The 22,359-nt window shown below is 34.8% G+C and overlaps 1 protein-coding gene across 6 annotated transcripts in view; it reads right to left on the bottom strand.

Moving 5' to 3' along the window:
- SSBP2 (single stranded DNA binding protein 2) overlaps window positions 1-22,359 on the bottom strand; it is a 310,974-nt gene that overhangs the window by 189,260 nt on the left and 99,355 nt on the right. For 5 of the 6 annotated variants that reach the window (XM_070793993.1, XM_070793994.1, XM_019965385.2 and 2 more), the window contains exons 3-4: window positions 15,548-15,609; window positions 9,597-9,681 (exon numbers count right to left, since the gene is read on the bottom strand). In XM_070793993.1, the coding sequence (XP_070650094.1) occupies window positions 9,597-9,681; window positions 15,548-15,609 (147 nt within the window). Of the gene's footprint in view, window positions 1-9,596; window positions 9,682-15,547; window positions 15,610-17,453; window positions 18,013-22,359 lie in introns of those variants that run through there. The other variant, XM_070793995.1, reaches the window with a different exon arrangement.

Genomic DNA, 22,359 nt, shown 5'->3' on the forward strand with positions numbered 1-22,359 from the left:
TGGTGGGAAAGTAAATTGATATAGCCACTGTGGAGAACAGTATGCAGGTTCCTTAAAAACCTGAAAAAGATCTACCGTATGACCCAGCAATCCCACTACTGGGCACATACCAAGAAGAAACCATAATTCAAAAGGACATATGTACCTCAACGTTCACTGTGGTACTACTGACGATAGCCAGGAAGACATACATGCTCAGTCAGGTTCAACTCTGCAACCCTACTGACTGTAGCCTGCTAGGCTCCTCCATCCATGGGATTCTCCAGACAAGAATACTGGAGTGGGTTGCCATGTTCTCCTCCAGGGAATCTTCCCAACCCAGGGATCAAAACCGTGTCTCCTGCATTACAGGCGGTTTCTTTACCACTGAGCCACTGGGGAAGCCCAAGACATGGAAGCAACCTAAATGCCCATCAACAGAGGAATGGATAAAGAACAAATGGTACATATATTCAATGGAACATTACTTGGCCATAAAAAAAGGAGCAAAACATTTGCAGAGATGTGGATGGACCTAGAGACTGTCATACAGAGTAAGTCAGAAAGAGAAAAACAAATATTGCACATTAACATATATTTAGAATCTAGAAAAATGGTATAGATCTTATTTGCAAAGTAGAAATAGAGACAAAAACATAGAGAACAAACATGTACACGAAGAGGGGAAAGGAGATAGATGGAGTAGGAAGAATCAGGAGACTGGGACTGACACATATACACTATTGATACCACGCAGAAAATAGAAAAGTGATGAGAAAACACCGAACAGAACAGGAAACTCTACTCAGTGCTCTGTAGTGACCTGAATGGGAAGGATATTAAAAAAAAAAGTGATACATGTATACACAGAGCTGATTCACTTTGCTATACAGCAGGAACACAACATTGTAAATCAACTATATACCAATAAAAATAAAAGAAGATTCATTTATAGCATAAGTAACTAGTTAAACCGGAGTTCCGTTTAGTAAGAAAGAGAAAATATAAGAAACTAGGAATAGGTGAAAACTGAGCTCCTCTGGTTAACACAGAGGAAGCCAAGGACCTTCTGGCAGGATTCTCTCACTCTTGCTCCTAGGCACCTGCAATGGTCCTTCCACTGCACCCCGAAGGCCAGGGAACTCAGCATGAAACCACTGCAAAAGATGACTGAGAGTTTTAAAATGCTACCATCTGTTAGCGAAGCATTGATCTTGAGTTTGATTTTTCTACTCTGGTCAAACAGGTCTTCTTACCATTCCTTAAACATCCCTAGCATTATTTCAACATCAGCCAGTTTTTCAAAAATCTCCAAAATAAATTTATGAGTTTCAAATCTCTAATAGAAAGTTTGATATGCATGCTACTTTTGAAAGAGTATCATATTTCTGTCATTTATGTTATGATGCTATTGGCAACATAATCACAGGCAGTGCAACATCTGCCTCAAAAACAGTTAATTAAGGCCTTTCCATCTTCATTTTTCCATATTCACCAGAAATTAGACTTTAATAAAATCAGTGGGAGGAAAAGGGCCTAAGATGAATCCATGAAACAACATACTTTGATGAAACAATACATTATTTTTCACAGTGAAACAAACTACGAAGTCAGATCTGCTCTGCTGTTTTACCTCTTTTCCATATTAACTTCTTCACTTATCTTTTTTTGAAATTTATGTCTATATGGTGGTTTAGTCGCTAAGTCATCTCTGACTCTTGTGACCCTATGAACTATAGCCTGCCAGGCTCCTCTGTCCATAGGATGTCCCAGGCAAGAATACTGGAGTGAGCTGTCATTTCCTTCTCTATAGGATCTCCCCGACCCAGGAATCAAACCTGGGTCTCTTGCATTGCAGGCAGATTCTTTACCAACTGAGCCACCAGCACCCTGTATCTCTCTATATAACGCAGTAAATAATTCTAAGAGATTAGGTAAAGTAGAATTCTTCCCCAATGCGTTTATAGTTTCCCTGATTGTCTTCTGTTATGCATATTTACCACTGAATGACTGAAGTAACATATTGCCCTACAGGAAATCTCAGGATCAAAAGTAACAGGGAGAATATCTGATAGCTCTTAGCAGTACTTAGATACCCCCCAGAAGCCATCCTATGCCCAAGGACGAGTTGAGAACACATACACACCTCACAGGTAAAGTGGTGAATATGATTCTTCAAATCAACACAGCTTGCACAAAAACAGAACAAAATAATCAACTTATGTTGTGCTATAAAGAATATAAGCTGGTTTATACCACTTGTATTTGGCAAGAGATATTAAACTTAATCCTACAGGAAATGAAAACAAGAGCAGAAACAGTATGGCCAATAAGAATAAGGCAAAAATTTGCAGCAACATGGATGGACCTAGAGAGTGTGATACTGAGTGAATTAAGTCAGACACAGAAGGAAAAATATCATATGACACCCTTTACATATGGGATCTAAAAAGAAATGATACAAATGAACTTACAAAACAGAAAGAGGCTCACAGACTTAAGAGAACGGACTTATGGTTGCCAGGGGGAGGATGCGGGGGGTGTAGGAACAGTTATGGAGTTTGGGATGGATATGCACACACGGCTATATTTAAAATGGATAGCCAACAATGACCTACTATATAGCACGTAGAACTCTGTTCAATGTTATGTGGCAACCTGGATGGGAGGGGAGTTTGGAGAAAATGGATACATCTATATGTATGGATGTGTCCCTTCACTGTTCACCGGAAACCATTACAACATTGTTTGTTAATCAACTATACTCCAACACAATATAAACAGTTTTAAATGTTTAAAAAGAATACAGCAAATAATGAATCTCATTACAGTGGTCCTTTGGTATCTGTGGGGAAGTGGTTCCAAGATCCCGACAGATACCAAATCAGCCCATGATCAAGTCCCTGACATAAAACAAATAAATTAAAAAAAAAAAAAAAAAAGGCACAGTACAGTTAGCCTTCCGTCTCTGCTGATGTGGAAGCTGTGTGTCCCTACCCGTTGAGCTGAACAGCTACTAGTATTGACTGACAAGTATATTTTGGCTTGATCTTTGTTTTAGGACAATTAAGGAATCATCTATTCATACTAGAGAACTACAAATATAATCCCTGTTTTGACAGTTTTTATCATCTTAATGGATTTAAAATATAACTTTATTTGTTCCTAGTCTATCAAGAACTCTAGTTTACATGTACTGTCTAGGAGAATTATGGTCCAAAGTGAGACTATTCATCCATCTGAGCATTTACTAATTATTTCTACTATATGCCAAAATTGAATATATATCAAAAGTTATGTGTATTTATTCTCCATATTCTATTTCTCTCCATATTCTTACATATCTATAAATTTTGATGAGTCTAGCAATATAATGCTATCTCTACATATATTTTAAAATGTGGTACTTCAAACTTCTTGAGAGAAGGTCTCTTTTGCCATGAGTGTGGGAACTATATGTGTTTTGTTCACCACTACATTCCCTAGAGCCATGCCTCCCAAGATTATAAAGCCTCTGCTACCTGCTCTGATTCACTTATTTCTTTACAACCTGCCATTTTATCTCAATTTGTTTCAAAATATAAAGTGGCTCTTCCTGTCTGTGTCTGGGCGGCGCGTGCGATAGAGACGCCTCGGCCGTGTCTTCAGGATGACGGAGTAAAAAAAAAAAAAAAAAAAATAAAGTGAGTAAAAGTAGCACTAAATGACCTCCTTGCAACTACGTATTCAGTTATATTAAAATAAGAAGTGATAAATACTTATTAGATAATATTTTAGTCATTCATTTATATAAACATAAAACATGATTTGAACATCTCCTGTCAGGCACCCTGCTGGACAGAAAGAATGAAAAAGATAAATAAGACAAAGTCTATTCCCTGAGGAAGTTTACAAATTATTAGAGTAAACATCCTATTACGAAAATCTAATATATAGGGACATTCAGGAGATGCACAGAGGATATTATAGGATCATGGCAAAGAATGCATCTAACTCTCTACAGTAGTTTCTACACAAGTATTTTCCTAAATAATATGTAATTATCTGTAAAAAAAAAAAAAAAGAAAACTTTCTAACATACAAAATATTCTTCTCCTATTATTTTATGTACATAGTAGGTGTTTTTATACCATTAAAAAAAACTACCCCATCTCTACAAACCTGTAACATAATTTTTTTCAGATGTTACAAACACTCTCTTAGGTAAGAATACAAAAACCAGCCACATTTTATCAACAATTATAACTCAAGCCTATCACTTTACCTAAACAGTTGAATGATTTGAAATATTTCCAGTTTACCAATTAACAGACTACTTCAATCTGTGGATATTTATTGAACATCTATTATTTGACAGACCCAGGGAAAGAATGGGTCTAATTTTCTGTGCTCTCAGAGTTCATTGTAATAATGCAATGTCATTACCATCACATTACTAAAGCAATAATATATTTTGGCTCTATCTTTGCTTTAGGACAATTAAGGAATTTTCTATCCATACCAAAGAACTAAAATTATAATCACTGTGTATGTTTTTAGTTAAAAGTTTAGTGGCATACATTGACATTTTTGCTAAATATTTTGGAAATAAATGAAAGCAGAAATAAATTATTAAACAAAACAATTCTATGTTAGGCTGTATCAGGAATAAAAATTCAGTAAACATTAATTAGCTCCACATGAAAGCATTGCCTGAAATTTCAGAGTGAAATAAAAACATACTAATGGGGAGAAAAGGAAATCTAGTCCAATAAACTTTATAAGAGAGCAGGTACTACTTATAATCATTGAAATGATGGTTTCCTTTTCAATGATAATATTGTATGTGCATAATAATAATTTTATATTTAGATAAACCTGGTTTTCACTTAGGTTAAAAACAACAGGCTAACAGGCCAAGCAAGATATCTCCAAAATAATCATCCTAAAATCTCTCTTTTCTTACAAAATAAGTTCTTAATTACTAAATTTTCCTCCAACATTTCTGATCTTATTCTGTACTCCCCTCTAGAAAAATCAACAGGTGACACACTTCATAGAATCTGTCACAGAAGAGAAAAAACAAACACAGGTTTATGTGGAAACCATCCCTACATTTTCTCCATCAGTTCTCAAGGATGAACTATAGCAATGCCTGGAAACACATTAGAAATGACGGTGCTCATTCTTTTTCTAAAGTTAATTATTATAACTGATCTAAAATCTTGTTACTTTAAAATAAAAAGTATAAGAAGCCATACAAAATAAATTTGTGGCACTATGTAATTTTATAAAGCAAACATATGGTTATTATAAAGTAACCACCGCCATCTCAGAAGCCCAGGCCACAAGCCCCATTTCTATCAGAACCCCTGTCTACCTCTCATTGTCCTGACAAATACAGTAATCATTTTCTTGTGTTTTTTACAGCTTTGTCATCCAAAAGTACATTCCTACACACTATTAACTGCTGATTTCTAAAGGTATACTTATTTTACAGTTGGTACTCCATACAGATTGTAAATAATGTTATCTTAAAATATAAATGCAAGAAGATAAAAATTTTACTCATTTAAATGCTTCCTCTCTTTTTTTTATTTTTCTCACAGTAAGTATGAACAGGGTGAATTTTTTAAAATAAAGAGATATTAATTAACACTGCATCTATAATTATTTTGCAAATAAAATGATACAACGACAAAAATCCATATTCTTAAACAGGCAATGGTTAGAAGACAAATCAAAAAAAGTTAAAAACCAAAAGTCAAAAAAATTTTCTGGGATAATTATTATCAAAAAAGTTATTAGAATTATAGAATGGCTCAAAATAACATCTATTCACTTTACCTATCTCTCTTTTAGTATGTGTATTTACCAAAAAAAAAAAGTTCTTAATGGGAAGTACTACATATGCTTATGACTATAACATGGTGACATGAAAACATATGACCACTTCAAATTTACTGGGTTTTTTTTTCTAATTTTAGAAGATTAGAACTCACTGTAAGGTGAAATTTGATCTACTTTACAGTAACTTTCTTGAATATAAAATTAACTATAGATACTTGGAAAATACAGAAATATATAGATAAAAATTAAAACCACACATAATCCCAATGTCAAAAGATAACCACTTTTAACATTTTAACTTATTTTTTAATTAAAAGGATTATTCATAATTTACATTATGCCTCCACTATATCTTTTTAAAAAGTAATTTATTCTTTCATTATCCATTCAATCTCATAGATAAGTGAAGACTATAAAATAACAGGACTTTTAAAACATATCAGAATTTACACATATCCATTCATCTTCTGATGGGCATCTAGGTTGCTTCCATGTCCTGGCTATTGAATGGATAAGAAAGCTCTGGTACATATACACAATGGAGTATTACTCAGCCATTAAAAAGAATACATTTGAATCAGTTCGAATGAGATGGATAAAACTGGAACCTATTATACAGAGTGAAGTAAGCCAGAAAGAAAAACACCAATACAGTATACTAACACATATATATGGAATTTAGAAAGATGGTAACAATAACCCTGTGTACGAGACAGCAAAAGAGACACCGATGTATAGATCAGTCTTATTGACTCTGTGGGAGAGGGAGAGGGTGGGGAGATTTGGGAGAATAGCATTGAAACATGTATAATATCATGTATGAAAAAAAAAATAAATCTGAAAATCTGTTAAAAAAAAAAAGAATTTACACATACAAGTATTTTTTTATTCTAAAAACGCAGCTAATAAATAAAATATTTTTAAGAATGTTTCTTTGAGAACTACCTTGAGTTCAGTGGGTATATATATTAATCATTATTCTAAAATGGTTCCCAATGGACTCTAATATAACAATATAACATGACAGAATTTTACCAAAATCTGTTTGTTCTTGTTCCTGTTTTTTCCCTGAGTCTTTCAAACTTCATCTACACCTTAAACATGAATCATGTTGATAATTCAGAAATTGTCTACTATTAAGAATTTAGGAAATCGCAGCCACAAAAATTACCATAAAAGTGTGCTACAGGAAACAAACATTTCTAAAAATCCAATTGCAATATAAAATTACACAAGCCAAACTCTACCTTTACAGCAACCTCCATTTAAAAAAATTGAGATGTATTACCATTAATTAGAGATGTATTTCTATTAAAGTAAATTGACTTGAAAGTGAAAGTGAAAGTGAAGTCGTGTCCGACTCTGCAACTCCATGGACTGTAGCCTACCAGGATCCTCCCTCCATGGGATTCTCCAGGCAAGAGTACTGGAATGGGTTGCCATTTCTTTCTCCAGGGGATCTTCCTGACCCAGGGATCAAACCCAGGTCTCCCACATTCCAGGCAGACGCTTTAACCTCTGAGCCACCAAAGGTATAATAAAAATTCCATCTAAGAAATCAAGTCTCTTAAAACTAATGTTTAAGATAAAATTATGAAACACCTGATAAAACGTGTGCTAACCGATAACAAATTGCAAAATCCAAATGCTGAATTTTTTCTAAACTACATTTTCTTGGGACCAAATTAAATGAGGAAGAGTTATTCTTCCTATAAAATCTACTCTAATTTCACTCCTACCTCTGGTCATTGCTTGTTTTCAAAAACCTTGAAATATTTAAGTGGGCTTCTAAAGTTAACAAGTGTGAGTACTCTCTGAAATATTGAAAAAATGCCTTATGAATGCAGAATGATTATGATGATAATGGCTAAGGCAATGACAACGGTGATTCATCTAATGCTTCCAAGAAGGAGATACTAATTAGTTCAGTGCTCCTTTTAAGGTCTCCACGGTGAATAGACGGTTGCAGCTTTCTATACGATGGGATTTTGAAAAAATGCTTATATAATTGATTTCTTAAGATGTAGATCCATAAATACTATATGTCATTTACAGCAGAACACTGGTACTCTCTAACACCATCTAGTTGTCAAAATTATGCCATTAAGGGCAGGCCAAATCTAGGCATGTCTTTCTTGATGTAAGAGACAGATGAGATGAGTATCTTACTCTAGCCAGAATCTTCACACTCTTCATGGTTGAGTCTCTGTTTTCCTTTACAGCCATTACCCCAAGGGTGAAAAAGGAGAATCAGATTGTTCAAATAAATGCCATGTCCTGGGCCCTGTCTTACCTGCCTTTTCTGCGCTTTTTCTTTATATGCAGCACCATCCCTTTTACTCACCTTGTCCCCAAGAGCTAGTGTTTAGCACACAGCAAGCTTTATGAGTACAATCAATATCCGATGAAGTAATCACAGGCAGTCTCACTTTAATCAGTTTAGTACACGTTTAAAGTATTACACAGTCCCTGTCAGATGCCCAAGATTCTCACTGAAGTTTGCATACCCTTCCTTGTGCTATGTTTGGGGTTATAATTCTGGCTATTTCCACTCTCCAGTGTAGGACTGAAGTACTTCCTTTGGAAGAAGAAGTTCCTTTTCCTTTTTGAGGCCTGGTTCTGGTTTTAAAGGGTATTTACACAGAATGATGCCACTCTTTCACCAACTAAACATGCATCCCTCTGATAAATTTTTAGGTACTTAAAATCGATATTTCCTCAGGCTCCAGGCCTAATTCCACTTCCTCTAAACTAAGGAAACTGGTTTTCCTCCATCCCAAACTCAGTCTGCGTGTCTTATGGTCAGTTCTGCAAACAGTGTTTTCCTAGCCCCTTTAAAGCACCGTCTCACTGAAACTTCCCAGGTGATCCAGAGGCTAAGATTCCGAGCTCCCACTGCAGCAGCCCCAGGTTTGATCCCTGGTCATGAAACTAGATCCCACATGCCACAACTAAGATTTAGCATGACGTAACTAAGGGATCCCACATACCACAATGAAGACTGAGGGTCCTGTAGTTCTGAAACTGAGACCCAGTGCAGTGCAGCCAAACAAATAAATTTTAAAAACAAAACAGTCTTGCCATTATTAAATGCCACTTTTCCCTGAAGAAGACCTACTCCCCCTGCCTTCCACCTTTCTTTTACAATTCTGCTTCCTTGTGCCATCAATTCTCTAAGATCACATTTATAATTCTTCTTTAAAAACACTCAATATACATCCATCACCTTGTCACAGATAGTCCACGGCCCTGAAGAACTTAACAAAAAGTTCATATTTTCATTTTTTGTCCAGACATTTTTGCTCTCTTATCTTGTATTTCCTTTAATTCACATTAAATTTACTTATGGAACTGAATTCAGTGAGTGGATATTTAGCCTTATAATAATGTAACTCAAAGTTGTAAAAAGAATAATGTAATACTTCTATATATTTTTTAATGGAAATGCAGAAGAAGAACTTTTATAACATTCTTATGATGACTTTTTTGTGGAATAATTACTACTTAATTTTTATATATAGGCAATTACACAAATCAAGCACACTTAAAGGTAAGAAACACCTCTAATAGCCTGAAGTTAGGACTACTCTCTTGCCCTAAGCTTCTTCAACAAGACTCACACATCCATTTGTGTTTCACTTTTAAAGTGATAAGCCTATTTCCCAAGAAAAAAACACTAATTCCTTAAGTACCAAAGGAAAAAAATGGAAGGTCCAATATATTTTTCAAGAACAGTGGTTAAAAACAAAACTGACAATATAGCTTGGTAAAACTGTATAGAAACTTACGTAATCATGGAAGGCTTTTGCTTCACTTGAATGTTCACATGTTTCCCGTCTTTCTGGAGCTGCACAGTAGAGATCCCAAAATACACTAAAAAAGTAATTATAGAAACATTAAGAAAATCATATAATGTCAAATGAGAGAGCAAAATTCCAGAAACAGAAGGCAAATATTCCTTACACAATATGTGTTTTCTTCTTTAGGACAAACATTTATTTGAAAGATTTAAATTCAGAGAAGTCTCTTCTTGTAGTAATAGGTATAACCTAGCCATCACTCAGAAATGCTAAGATTTTTCTGAAATGACAATAAAAAAATTAAAACTGTCATTCTTGTCTTAAGAATGACTTAAACATTTGATTGAAATAATTATAACACTTTTCACAACTTTCCCATGAAAAATAAAAGATTTTTTTAATACCAATTTAATCATTAAGGAATAAAATAACTATTTTTATAAGTGAAATTCACTTTTTCAAGATAATTTTATTATCTAACCCCAGGCCAATACCCTAACCATTAGGTCACACCTGCCAAACAAATATATTTTCTTAAAATATCCTCTGGTTTTCGTTTGTAATTACCAAGACAGGTTGGTCATTTTGAAAATTTAAAAAATCACAATTTCTTTTTTTCTTCCTATTCAAGAGCAATAAAAGCAAAACAGAACTGGTTGGGAAAAATAATTATACTGCTTACAAAACACATAGGCCCATGTTTCATAAAATTAACAATGAACATGAACAAGGGATTAAAATCAAGAAAGCAAATGTCTGAAAGTCCTAATGATAAACAAAAGCAGTTTTACTGATCAACAAATATTTTTTTACTGTACATTTCCCTCTCTAGAGAACTGCAAAGTATGCTCAGCCAAATGGTTAACGGCCTAACTTTAGGAACAGGACATATCTGAGATAGAAGCTGGCCCTGCCGCCTACTAGCTCAATTTGTTTAAACAAGAAACAATTTTCTCCTCTATAAAATGGGGCTGTTGAGAAAATTAAATTGTATAAAATAAGCACAGGGTCTTACAGTCAATATATTATTAATAATATAACACTATAATTAGCTTGCACAAAAATTTAAAATGCATACATATTGTTAAGGCAGGTCATTGGGCTGAGGGCACAGTTAACAATGGCACAATAAAGCTTGGTAAATCAAACTGGTCTCTTTGTTTTGACCTTTGAAGTCGCATTTTATCTGGATCTCTCTCCTGAGCTAGGATAGAACATTCTCTAGGCATTATAACAATTAATTCCGTAAAATAAGATTACTCTTAGAGGCAAAATATATGAAAGATTAAGTACTGACATTTATTTCCTTTTAAATTTCTACAATAAGCAAGAAATACAAAGCAAACAATAAAGACCAAATTAATTCAAATAATTTCAATTCCTAAACTAGAGTGCAAGCAGTTTAAAATTGTGCTTGGCTTTCCTATATTCCTTTTGGGATAAAAAGTATAATAATTATACACAACAAGGATACAGCTTAAAGTTTTCCACCTGGAACAGGTGTGTTATGAATTATCATGTATTGCAATTATACTTATTTTCATGTTCTTAAGGAACGTCAAAGTTCTTAAAACTAAAATTTTATAATGGCTGTCTTTAAATTGTATTTAATCACAGAATATTATATGCAATATTATGACAATGTTTCTCTTTATGGATTTAGTAAGTGGTCAAAAATTTATAAGTGCCATAATAAGGATAATAAAACAAATTACTAAAGTAGCATAACTTTATATATAGTGTTTCTAATAATCCTACATTATTAAATATATAAAAAATGTATTAAAAATATACATTATTTTCTTGAATAAAGGTAAAGAAATATATCCTTTTAAAGACATTTACCCAAAGAAGAAATACACAGTTCTACAATAATAGAGACAAGGTGAAGTCTTAACCACTGGCCTGCTAGGGAAGTTCCTAAATTATTTTTAAAACAGCATACAGGTGTTAAAAATATACTAGAAAAGACTCATAGAGTTAATATGGTCAAAAAAAGTTTTCTTATTAAGGAAGTAAAATTTGTGTCAATTTCCTTTCCAATCCTTTGTATTTAGTGGAAAATTCCAAGTTGTTGTTGTTTTTACAGTGTCTTCCCACCAAATCTTCCTTGTATTCCACATTCCTTCCCTACTCTCCAACACATTTCACTTTTTCCATACAGTCTGACCACTTCTGTTGTTTACTTTCTTCCCTTCTTATTGTGATTATACTCCTCTTTCTATCCTAGTTGTTGCCTATATTGTCTTATATTGATGTTTAGTTTAACGAATTCAAATTAATAATTAGTTATGCAATGCCTATTATAGGCAAGACATACAAGATGAGTAAGAAGTAGTCTGCCACTTACAAATATATATCATTCTAGTAAGCAGGCTAATTCCAACACACACAATTATTTTCACATGTATATTTGGTTATTCTTAGCTACACCTGATGTCATTATTAGATTCTAAGATCGTCAGAGTGCTAGCATGCTGCAAAATTTGACTTTTCCACTGCCAGGAGACAGAAACTGGATTCTTATGATGACCTTAGTTATTGGTTCATTTTTTCCTGCAATGTTATATATATTTAATTACAGGATATAAATACATGAGCCCAAAGTTATTCTAAAAGGTTTTTATATATAAAATTAAATTTAAAAGTTTCTTCCATTAAAAGTTGAAATAGGAAGTTTTAAAAAGTGTGTATTTTTAAATTATACAAATAAAAAGGGACATTAATTTCAGGGGAAAGAAGTTCCTCAGCATTTGTATCCCTGAAATCCATGGAAGAGAGCTGGGAACTTTTATTAAAGCATATTAACAGGAAACATGTTTTCAAGATGGATTTGATCACAGTGAATGTAATGAGCACGGGAGAGAGGCATAAAAATTACAACAGTACTGGGCATGATACAAACTGAAAGAAGAAAAGAAATCACAAGGGACATCATATTAGGAACAAGAAAAACATTTCCAGAAAGTAAAATCACACACTTTCCCCTAAGCCATACTAAAGGGAGAAATTTCTCTCCTCTCCAAGGCCTCTGCACCTCATTTCTCCCGTAATTTATTCTGCATTTTTGTTCATATTTATTCTCTTTCAGCATCTTCAATCTCCCTTACTCTTTTTACCTCCATCTACATACATGCTGAAATCTATGCTAAAAATAAAAATACAAAAATGCTAGGTCCTGTTCTATGTTGTTAATCCTGAAACTACTATACACATCACCACATACTTCAACTATTCTTCATAACCCTGGAGCTGGAAAAATGGAACATAACAGTCCCCTAAATTTCATGTTCACTATTCCACTGAAACTGTTCTCCCCAAGAAGATCTAAGAAAACCTTAGTTCCCAGTTCAGGAAAACTTTTTTTTTTTTTAACTTATACCTGCTGCAGAATTTACTCTCTCCTTTGAACACCTTTTCTAGTTTCCATATATTATTCTTTCCTGATTCCCCTCCTTCCTCTCTAGGTATTTTCTTTTGAGGCTCCTCTTTATCTGTTTACACTTAAACGTTGACCTTCCTCAGAGTCCCAACCCCAGGCCCTGTTCTTACTTGTTACACTGTATATTACTATAATTGTGGATACACGTCATTATACATTTGCTTAAGGCCACAGAATGTACAACACCAGAAATGAACTGTAATGTAAATTATGGACTTGGAGTGATTATAGTGTGTTAATGTAGGTTCATCAGTTATAACAAGGGTACCACTCTGGTGGGGAATGTTGATTATGGGAAGGCTATACATTGTGGAAGCAGGAGTTACATGGAAAATCTCTACCTTCTCCTCAATTTTGTTATGAACTGACTGAAAACTACTCTAAAAAATGAAGTATCAATTGGGAAAAAAAAAAAAAAAAACCAAAGAGCTCTTTGAAACAACGGGAAAAAAAGTCAGGACCCTGCTGGACTTAAGGCCCATAGTCATGGTTAGCTACACACAATGATCAGAAAAGCTTAGGATCTGGGCAATGTCCTGAAAGAGGGGATCCCTAGCTTTCCATCAGTTCTCAGAGGACCCCATGACTTAAAAATCATTAAGAATCACCCATTTATATAAAGCAGGCACCTCAAAAGGTACATGTAGTAGTTTTAGGGAAGAACATTAAAAACACTGAAAACAATGTACCTTTTGCATGTGCTAGACTTAAATGAAAATAAATATGGCCTAAAATATTTATGTGCCCTTTATTTACAATTTCTTTGATATCTACAACTAAGTAAAAATTACTTAAAATACCAAAACCACAGAGAAAGAGCTCCCCTGAATCTAAGAGCCACAGAAAAAGGAAGAGCAATAGCAGATCTAAGAGCTGCACCTACTGATAAAAACGACCAAAAAAACTGAAGTCTGACAGAAGCAAAAAGCCAAAGTATTCAGTGAATTGTTATCAACCATCTACAGTACAAGGATAGGTTAGATTCATGAGGAAGGGAGTAAAAGAGAGATGGGTGCAAGAAACGGAATTAATTCTATAATGAAAAACTTAAAATCTTCATTTTGTTAGCCCACTAATCCAATATGGACAGACCTCTAACGTGGTTTCTTGTGTCACTTTATAGACATAATAGGAAACATATAAAATATAAGGGTGTCGATAAGTGGGGAACCTCAATTACATTCAGCAGTTAAGCATTTATAGTCTAGATCTAGATACCATAAAAACAGCTTATGTAAAATGAAAAACTGACTTTTAAAACATTATGTTACAAGACATCAGTCTTAAGCCCCAGGAAAAAGCACAATAGTGCTTAACTGCAATGAACCGTTATTCCAAATACAGGAAAATCTCTGAACCAAAGGCCCGCACCTGTTCCTGCCATCCGTATTGGAGACTAACAAGGGAAACCCACAATCATAACTGACCAAGTGCGGTTCCATTCACCACGGGACTTCTAGTAAAGCACGTTTTCAGGAGAGAGATTACAAAGATGATGGCATTAAGTAACAGACCAGGAAACCACATCCACGGCACTGGAAGAGAACTTTTATTTTTGTTTTTTCCTTTTAAGTATGATGCTGAGAGATGAGTGTATTAACATACTGAACAGGAAATGCTCCTAAATGAAGAAACTTTAAAAAAAAAGAAAAACCTTAGCTTGTCCATTTGAGTACCTAGACTAATGCTGCTGCAGAAAAGTCACAAACCTGGGTGTATTGGTGCTGCAATAAAATTTGCAAGTTCTGATATCAACTAGCCTTTAATACTGACTGATCATTTCTGTGTACATTCCTAGGCAGTTCTATCTCTGAATCTATCTAGAACTATTTCAAACTTTTTTAGACTATTCTGAAAATTCACCACCACCACCACCACCACCTTCAGAATCTTCAGGCTTAGATGAAGTCACAAGGGTGGGGCCCTCATGATGCAATTAGTGCCCCTACAAACACAGCCATCAGAGAGCTAGCCAGTCAGTCAGCATGTGCTTGCTCTGTCTCTCTCATTCTGATATGTGCGTGCTCTCTCTCTCTCTATCCATGTGAGGACACAGTAAGAAGGCAGCTATCTACAAGCCAGGAAGAGAGTTCTCATTAGAAACACACCATGCCTGGCAGATTGAACTCGGGACTTCTGGCCTCCAGAACTGTGAGAAAAGTAATTTCTACTGTTTAAGCCACCCAGTCTATGGTATTTTCTTATGGTAACGAGAGTTGACTAATACAAACTCATACTTAGAGCTGGAGAGTCCACATTGTTCACAATTACATCTTGACTTAATAGCAGTATCTTTAAGTTAACTACTTAATGCTGGTTTTGAGCTTGTTTTTTTTTTGTTGTTGTTTTGTTTTGTTTTTTTATAAGTGCTACCTTTCAGAAAATAACTGCAGAAAATGAAAAAGTATAAATGAGAAGCATAAAACCATAAACAGGTATGTGCAAGCCTAGTGAAATGCATCATCAATCTAATGAAAATGGAATAAAAGATACTTACCACCACCAAGAATGTAAGAATCCTGGTGGCTCCCCCAACGTGATGTTCTTTTCCCATCTTATCTAAAATGAATAAAATAGATATTAAACACTCCTAATAATACTTTCCCTACACATATGACAAAGCAATATTTTCCCTTTTAAAATATTAAGATAATATATAGGATTTTAATCATTTTCATGTTATTCTTTATCCAAGCTTTACAAATACTCATTCTATATTATAATTTGCTGACTGAATAATCTGAGAGAAGATGCCACCATTATTTTCCTGAATTTGCTTCCCACTGTGCCAGAATTTCAGAAGGTATTTCAGGATCTTAAGGCACATGAAAATCACAATTATTAACACCAATATGGAAATCAGCTATCACCACTAACCCAGACACTTGCAAGAACTTGGGCTTAATATGTACAGACTCCAAATTAAACTTGAAGGATTGAATTTTTGAATAAGTTTCTGATTTGAGAGGATGGAACTAAGAAGGCATATGTAAGAATTTTAAAAGATGGTGATATTGACTTTCCAATTATTTGTATTTCAGATGAGTTGAAGTTCACTATAAAAAAAATTTAAAACAAGGTCAATATTCTCAAAATTAAAAGTTCTGATTAAATGCTTTTTACAAATTAAATTTAAAAATTGCAAAGCTGAGTGTGTATTTATTCAGTGCCTTTTCTAAGCACTGGATAGCATTAAGAAGAAAAGATGAAAATCTTTGCATTCGAGGAGATTACATTTTAGTAGGAAGGATTGCTGTTGTTCAGTTGCTAAGTCGTGTCTGACTCTTTGCGACCCCATGGACTAGCCTGCCAAGCACCTCTGCCCATGGGATTTCCCAGGCAAGAATACTGGAGTGGGTGGTTACTTCCTTCTCCACAGGATCTTTCTGACCCAAGGACTGAACCCACATCTCCTGCATTGCAGGTGGATTCTTCACCATTAAGGAGAAGCTCAGTAGGGAAAACGGACCATAACAAACAAACGCCCCTGCCCCACACTCCGCCCCAGAAAAGACTGCATTTATACTAGAAGGTGACAAATGCTATGGAGGAAAATAAAGCAGTGAAGGAGGATAAAGAGAACAGACAAACTGTAAGAAGTTATAATGTTAGCTAAGGTGATCCAGCTTCAAGAACAACCCACCCTTATATTTAAGTATAGGTTTTAGTTTTTTAAATAACTAAAAAATAATTTAACAATACTCCAATCAGTAAAATGTGCCCATTGGCCCTTACCACTACGAGGAAGCAAACAACTATAAACACTGATTCAAAGAATTCTTTCCATCACCTACTATGGAAGAAGTTATCCCAACAGGATAAAAAAACAAAAATATTTTAAAATAAAAACTCACAACGTGATTCTAAATGTTAAAACACACACACACAAAAAAACCCTCTTTAAGGAAGAGATGTTAAAACTTAAGCATAATTAAAATCGCTGAAACTGACAGCATTTTTACAGTGCTTATGCACACAAAGTATAAATCAATGAAAACTCTGATGTAAAAAAGTTATTTGCTCTCAAATACCAGAGAAATTCTCTGAAGATTAGAAAATTATGCATGTGATAGCCATTTTAAGAGATAAAGTGAAACTCTAAGAGTTAATCAACTTAAATTTATAAAGCATAAACATAAACAATGAACCAGAACATGTTATATAAATGGAAGCCAGACCCTAACTTGAATTCTCCAAAGTAGTAACATTCAAAATTTTTTAAAAATCTATGCTACCTTTTATCTGAAAATTTCAGGTGATTAGTATTTTATCTTTTTTGGTTCATGAAAAATAAGAAATGGTACTTAATGTGTCTTATGAGAAATAAAGCTCTGACATCCTGCTGAAGTTATAATTTAGTCAAAAACCTGTGTCTCATCTTTTCTCTCAATCTTTTCTCTTACCATCTTTTCCCAAGTCCATGTCTTCTTGAAAGGGCATAATGATGCACCTCACAGATGTGCCCCAGACATACCAATATTCCTAATCCCTGGAATCATCCTAAGCATATAAACAGGAAGTTTTTCAAAGTACAGTCTTTACGTTTCATCTCAGCTCATCTTGACTTTACTTAACACAACTGTGAAATACTTAAAAGGAGAATGTGAGATGACTTTATGAAGAGTCAAAGTGGCATGACTAGGTCTGAATGACAGACTGTGCTAGAGGTTATTAGACTCACGGTCTAACAAGAGTCCTGCTCCACCACATCACCAACTAAGCAGTCACTTTCTTGTACTTTCACAACTTCCACAGCCAGTCATCAGATGTTTCAGGAGATAAGGTACTCTAGGAAAACACCTATATGATTTATATTTGATATGGTCTTCTGTAAGAGGAAGTCTGAAGATAATGTATTTGTATTTTAAACAGTATGACATCTTATTACTCCTAAGAGAAACAAAATGTTTCATAAACATCATCTCTTTCATCCTCAAAATATTATTTTCTATATCATGAGTGAAGTTCACCTTTCTCACTTTATTATTATTTTTTTTATATTTCCTATCTCCTTTATTAAATGATGCCTTTTCCCCTCGAAGCAAGCCCATTAAAACTGTAAAGCATTTCCATTTAAGAGGAAGCTTATGGCTAACAATCTTTTGCAAATTACTCAATCAGAGAATTCCAGGGTGTTTCTCCAGGAAAATATTTTCTTCCCTGTCCACGTTAGAGTGATGCTCTGCTACAGGTGTTGCTGAGGTTACAGAAACTTGGACAGAATTTAGAATGTAAACAAGCCATGTCAGCACATGAATGTGAAAGAAGTAAAATGTCATGTAAAAAAATGGGAGGGAAAAAAGAAAAACCATTGTGCTCCACACAGTTTAGAAAGGGTACTCAGTTCCATTTATGGTGCTAAAGAGCCCCAATTCCTAGTTCCAAATTCCATGTTTAAAATCTGAAACCTCAGCTTCTAAGCTAGGAAAATTATACCCAGCAGAAATAACAAATCTCAGGAGCTTGCAAAGCTCCAAAGTAACCTTGGTTACTGTTATTTTTTATTGATATTTAAGATACCAGAAGTATAATCTAAAGGGCCTCCTTTCTTACTTCCATCATGTTGCAATAACAAAACACTGAGACAATGACCAAAACCTAGAAAGATATGTGACATTTCTTTCTAAACTATTCAAACACATCAAAGCCAGAAGCCTTAGTTGTTTTAATATGGAGAAATGCAAAAGCACTAAAAAGTCAAAACTATAGTATTCCAACTAGTGCCACTACCAATGAAAAAATTACAAGAAGTAGGCTACTCTGACCATAATGAGTTATTTGGTGAAATACTGAACTTGAAAGGGGACATTACATTTGAAATTATCCTTTTATGTGGAGAATTCTGACCCTGAAAGACCTGGGAGCTTCCTTAAAGTTATGTTCTGACTAAATATTATATGCTTGATTTAAAGAAAAAAAATTAATGTAATTTAACTTGCATCTAATCTCTTTTCACTGTCATTCATTAATCAACTCTGAAACAATATTAGAGGTAAAGGTTTACTATAAATGTTTTAACAGTCTTTGCCTCTGCTTTTTAACTTGGCCTTCCCAATACTTTCAGTCTACTACTGCAAGTCTTAGCTTTGATTACCTTCTATATCATGAGTGAAGTTCACCTTTCTCACTTTAAATTGCAAGTCTGTGGAAGAAACAGCTAAAACTTTGGTCAAACATATTTAAGTTAACACAAAAGTCATCCTTTCACAGTTATTCAGGGAACAACAACCAATGTGCAAGCTATTTACGAAGAGGAGATGGTTCTACACAGGAATATGTTTCCATAGTGAATGGTAGTCTTTTGCCTCCAAACTAATTACTATTCTGGTTACATGCGTGCTTAGTCGTGTCCAACTCTTTGTGACCCCATGGGCTGTAACCCGCCAGGCTCCTCTGTCTATGGGATTTTCCAGGCAAGAATAGTGGTTGGGTTGCCATTTTCTCCTCCAGGGGATCTTCCCAACCCAGGCATCGAACCCATGTCTCCTGCATTGGCAGGTGTATCCTTTACTGCTGAGCCACCTGGGAAGCCCCAAATACTACTCCAGATAATACTCATTTAGAGAAAGCATGAGATGGTATTCAGGAAAACAGAACCTGATCTAGAGAAAACTTTGTCACATTTACTGCGGCATTGTTACAAACAATGAAAATTAGAAACGACATGAAAAATATTCACAAACAGTGAATGCAAAATAAAATTTACTACTTAAACACCCAGAACAGTGTGTAATCATTAAAGAGAATAAGATAAATCTATATGGAAAAAGGGCTATCATAGACTGGTTTTTCAAATGAGATTAAGAAAGGCTACAGAATAATACATACAGTATAAAACCTTTTCTGTTTAAACATATGTGTGAATATGTATGTATGAACTTGGTTGTATGTATATTAAAAAAATGACACCAAACTTACAACTATTATCTCTGGAAAAAGGTAAAGGACTTCCATTTTGAAGTCATATTCATATGTTTAATTTTTTTAGCAAACATAATGATGGATGAGGTTGAGGGATAGCCAGAAAACACCTCTAAATGTCAAAAGTCGCTTTACAAACAATTCTTCTGCTGTCTATGAAGAGGCATTTTCTGTTGTACTGAGTTTCATGGGCTTCAGGCTTGTTTAGGTGCTTAAATGGTATCTATGCAAATAATTTCTCTCTATTTTTTCTTCTTGTATTATTGCAGCCTCTGCATGTTTTCCCTAGTCCTTAGGCTTTTGCTCTTTAAATCACTCACCTCCCTTCCTTCCATCATCAGTCCAGCTAAAAGCTGTATTCTCCTGTAACCTTGTAAATTGGAAGGCCAATGCCTACCACCATACTTTACATCTAAGGGCCTGGTCTGTGATTAGGCAGTGTTGCTGTAATATGATCTACTGTTTTCAGCATTTCTATATAAATGCAGAGCCAAACACTGAATCATGAATGAACGGTATACTGGCAAGAATAAGATATGCCATATGATTTATAAATGAAAATTATAAATTTCAATGAACCTACTCTCTGATACAGCAATTCTTATAGGAATTTATTAATATGGTCACATGTGCAAAGTTACATATAAAACAATTTTCAATGAAACATCATTTGTAATTGAAAAAGACTGGACACAATATAAATGTCCATTAGTAAGGGGACTAGTAAACTATACTATGGCACAGGTCATAGAATGAAAAATGCTACAAGCACAAAAAGAGAATATTTATAAAGTTTAGCAAACTGACAGAAAACAATTAAAGTCAAGTAAAACAAAAATCAAAGCACAGTGTGTATAATAAAGAATCTGTGATACACACACACACACTTATTATTTCAGCATTATTTGCTCTGGCAAGGTATGTAGTCATTTACATACCTCTCAGCCCCACACCCACCCTCCTATATCCTCCATTCTACACTCAGTACTTGGATTCTGAAAATTACATTTCCTAGGCTCCTAGCCAGCTAGTTTCCCTTAAGTTCTATCAGGAGATACTAGTAGGACATCAAAGGGCAGGAGGAAGAAGAGAAGCTGCCTGCCCCTGGCTCCAACAGAAAAGTGGCTGCTTGTTGCAGAATCGGCAACAAAGTAGAGGTGGGGCAATTCTGGATGCTGGTAGCACCTTTTTGGGGGGGTTCTAGCTTTGTCAGTCGGAGAAGGCAATGGCACCCCACTCCAGTACTCTTGCCTGGAAAATCCCATGGATGGAGGAGCCTGGTGGGCTGCGGTCCATGGGGTCGCACAGAGTCGGACACGACTGAAGCGACTTAGCAGCAGCAACAGCAGCTTTGTCAGTGTGGGACCACTTCAGAGGATCTAGATCTACTTCAACAGCATCGCCAACAGCACAGCAATACATCCAAAGCTCATGAAATCCAAACTTTACAGAGTATTCCTAAGTCCTTTCATACTTTTTGAAAACCAATATTACAAAAATTAATATCATAAAATAATAAACCTAGTTCCTATATTAAGAAAAGAATCTAAATACCTATGTATAGGCTTCCCTGGTGGCTCACATGGTAAAGAATCTGCCTGTAATGCAGGAGACCTGGGGTCAATCCCTGGGTTGGGGAGATGTTTGTTCCTAGAAAAATTCCTGAGACTTCTAAGTTAAATACAATCTACTGTTTATACTAATTTTCTAACACCGTCCATGTATAGAAGTATAGGTGCAGCTATACACTAAATGTAATAAAAGTTAAAACTTTTACATTCTAATTTTAAAAATTAAAGCAAACAGATGTACAACAGGAAGAAAAATCTGACTGCACTCTGAAGGAGATGTAATTCAAAACTGTGCTATTCAATGTGGTACTCATTAATCACATGTGGCTCTTTACATAGAATTAATTGAATGTTCTTCGATTTCTCTAGCCACTTTTTAAGGGCTCCGTTGTCACATGTGACTAGTGGAGAACTTACTAAACAGCAGAGATTAGAGATCATTTCCATAATCACAGAAAATTTTAGTGAATAGTGCTGTTCTGCTTTAGAAGGAATGCAGAAGTCTTTATAAAGGAAATTTTTTTCTTGGGAAATTGGGAAAACTCCTTGATGGATCCTTCATATTTCTGGCCCAGAAAGGCAGAGGCTCTTAGAAATGGTTTGAAAGTAAAGAACAGATAGCTAATATTCTACATAATAAAACAACAAGGATTTAGGAGGTTGCTAATAGTCTCCAGGAAGGAGTAGTCTGGGGGTCTGGGAGTATTCAGAAAAGGAGCAATTGGGAAAGTTGTGAGGACTCAACAAGACAAAAGGCAGAAGGAGTCTTCAGGACAACAGCTGGTGAGAAATTCTCTATGGCAAGAAGACCAAAGAA

This window comes from Bos indicus, chromosome 7 (genome assembly GCF_029378745.1).
Source record: "Bos indicus isolate NIAB-ARS_2022 breed Sahiwal x Tharparkar chromosome 7, NIAB-ARS_B.indTharparkar_mat_pri_1.0, whole genome shotgun sequence".
Classification (NCBI taxonomy): Eukaryota; Metazoa; Chordata; class Mammalia; order Artiodactyla; family Bovidae; genus Bos; species Bos indicus.